Raw genomic sequence first — 2,252 nt, 5'->3', positions numbered from 1 at the left:
TATCGAGGGGGGGGGGGGGGGCGCACACGGCCCTCCAAAAATTACTCGTGCCCCATCCCCAGTCGCTCCCTCCAAAATCACTTCCAAGTAGTTAAAAATCACCTAGAATCACCGTATTTTGAGAGTTAGCGCCCCTCAACTGATCATTGAGCGCCCCTCCCCACTTCACATTCAAGCATCCCCCATCAGCACCCCCATCAGCCACTGGCTTTACCTTAAGTATGGAAAAAACCGTTAGAAAAATAAATAAATACAGAAATGAAGTAGTGATTGTCCGACGTCAAGTATACATAGAATAACATTCGAATTGTTTTATTAGATATCTCTGAAAAATTTGGTATTCACCATCAGATGTATAATCGAACATTGCGTGACAGTATCCCCAGCTTATAGCCTAAGCCTCATGAGCGATTATATAGAACATTACTAATTTATTTTCCATCCCGCTATTACCCGATATTTTAATGTGTCAGAAGAGAGTTAATCCTTTGTTAAAAATAGTCTAGATCTAATGTTTGCTTTTGATGTATTCGTCAAATTGATACAAAAAAAAACAAAAAAAAAAAATCGAATTGATAAAAAAAACAAAAAAAAAAAACAGTGAACGAAAAAATAATTTTGTAAAGCTCTCGTCTTCACACTATCATTTTGTTTTGTGACAAAAAAGTGATATTCCATTATTTGGGTGTAATATGACGTCATCATGCCCATATATGGGCACATCACACAAGTTTGTCACATGATGTGTGGACTGAGTTTAAGATTATTTTGACGGCTACCGAAATTTGTGTTTTAGAAGACGTTTCAGACTTCAATCACCCACTGTTCTCGATCTACCAAGACCCGTGTAGGCAGAGCCCTGGCCTAGATCATTCGTGGACTGTGGGAACAGTGCTGAAGAGTAGCACATTACATGATAAGGAAGTAAGCACCCCAGAGGGACTACAGAGGTAATCAGATATGTTATGACCTTGTAATAGGCCCTAATAATGACACTGTACTAATTTCGTAATTAAGCGGCGTGTATTCGAAATTATTTTTTTGTATCACTTTCACATCAGTAATCATTTAGATGAAAACAAATTATGACAAGTCATCTAGGTCTCATTCACAATAATGGATTAATCAGTAAACCTCATTTTTTAAAACAGAGCTACAGTGAACAATACTTTCCAAATATGTGTTTGCTCTTAGAATTCTGGAAGATGTGCAGTTGCGCGGCAAATATGTTGAGGATCTTGAAGTTTATTTTACATCCGCCAGTGGAAGCCTTCCATCGAATCTGAAAGACTACCAGCGCTACAAAGGAAATGGCCGTCGAAGGGTCGATTTGATCCTCTACAACAACGACAACGCACATTACCAACAGGTTTGCACGCTCCTTAAAATACATACAATTTTGAAGAAGCGCGTGTGTATTGACCATTGTCATATTAAAATCAAATGGGAAATTTTTGTGATATTGCTTCTCACACTTTGAACAAATTGCAATCACTATACGAGCCTGTGGTGTCTCAATCAAACATCTAATTAAAAAAAAATTTAGATTAAAGAAAAAAAAAAAATATTTGCTTTAGGAACCTTTCCTCTCAACCATTATCGAAATCATATTTTAAGATGTGGATATAGTTGGACTGTGGTATTCACATCCAAAGCTGAAAACCTCTTTAACTAAGAACAATTTCGCCACTAATTCCCTCTGTTGCCACTGGTAATTTTATCCTGCTATAGTGCAACTTTAAACAATGAGAACCATTTGACTCTTTAAATAACCTGAGACAACTATATAAAAATGGCTTCCTTTTCATTAATTATACCCTTTTTTTCTGGTTGTTTGAACTTTAATTTCTTATAATTTTCAGTGGACCTTTCCACTAGGCCCCGCCCCTTGGACGCGTAAATGTACGTTGTTTGTTGGACACGCGCGTATTTCTGGCACTATTCTGATTGGGTAGTCGTTAAGTTTGATTGACACTACGGAAAAGTCCATTGGTTTTATTTTTTATTTTGGTACAAAGATGTGTGAAGAGTTTCATTTCGTCACCCAATTGACGTCTCTGACCGACCACATTCCCTTAAGCATGGTGGTTTCCTCCGGCACACAACGGCCGACCACGTGGTCTCAACAAGACGGCGACACTAGCAAAGAAGAGAATGTATTCTATGACTCGTCAATGTAAGTTAAATCAGATCCATTGCAACTGAAGTTTCATATCTTCACTTAATGCTTCTATTATTTATTGTTTAATTGT

The 2,252-nt window shown here is 37.6% G+C and overlaps 1 protein-coding gene across 1 annotated transcript in view; it reads left to right on the top strand.

Annotated features, from left to right (window-relative positions):
- LOC117100688 (sphingomyelin phosphodiesterase 5-like) overlaps window positions 1-2,252 on the top strand; it is an 8,981-nt gene that overhangs the window by 3,704 nt on the left and 3,025 nt on the right. The window contains exons 5-7 of the mRNA XM_033240471.1: window positions 797-950; window positions 1,195-1,369; window positions 2,019-2,176. Coding sequence (XP_033096362.1) covers window positions 797-950; window positions 1,195-1,369; window positions 2,019-2,176 — 487 coding nt within the window. The remainder of the gene's footprint in view (window positions 1-796; window positions 951-1,194; window positions 1,370-2,018; window positions 2,177-2,252) is intronic.

Source organism: Anneissia japonica, unplaced genomic scaffold, assembly GCF_011630105.1.
Source record: "Anneissia japonica isolate Jap-2015-1 unplaced genomic scaffold, ASM1163010v1 scaffold288077_len231462_cov166, whole genome shotgun sequence".
In the NCBI taxonomy this organism is placed as follows: domain Eukaryota; kingdom Metazoa; phylum Echinodermata; class Crinoidea; order Comatulida; family Comatulidae; genus Anneissia; species Anneissia japonica.
Note: the sequence above shows the minus strand (reverse complement) of the source record. Positions and strands in the feature narration are given on the sequence as shown.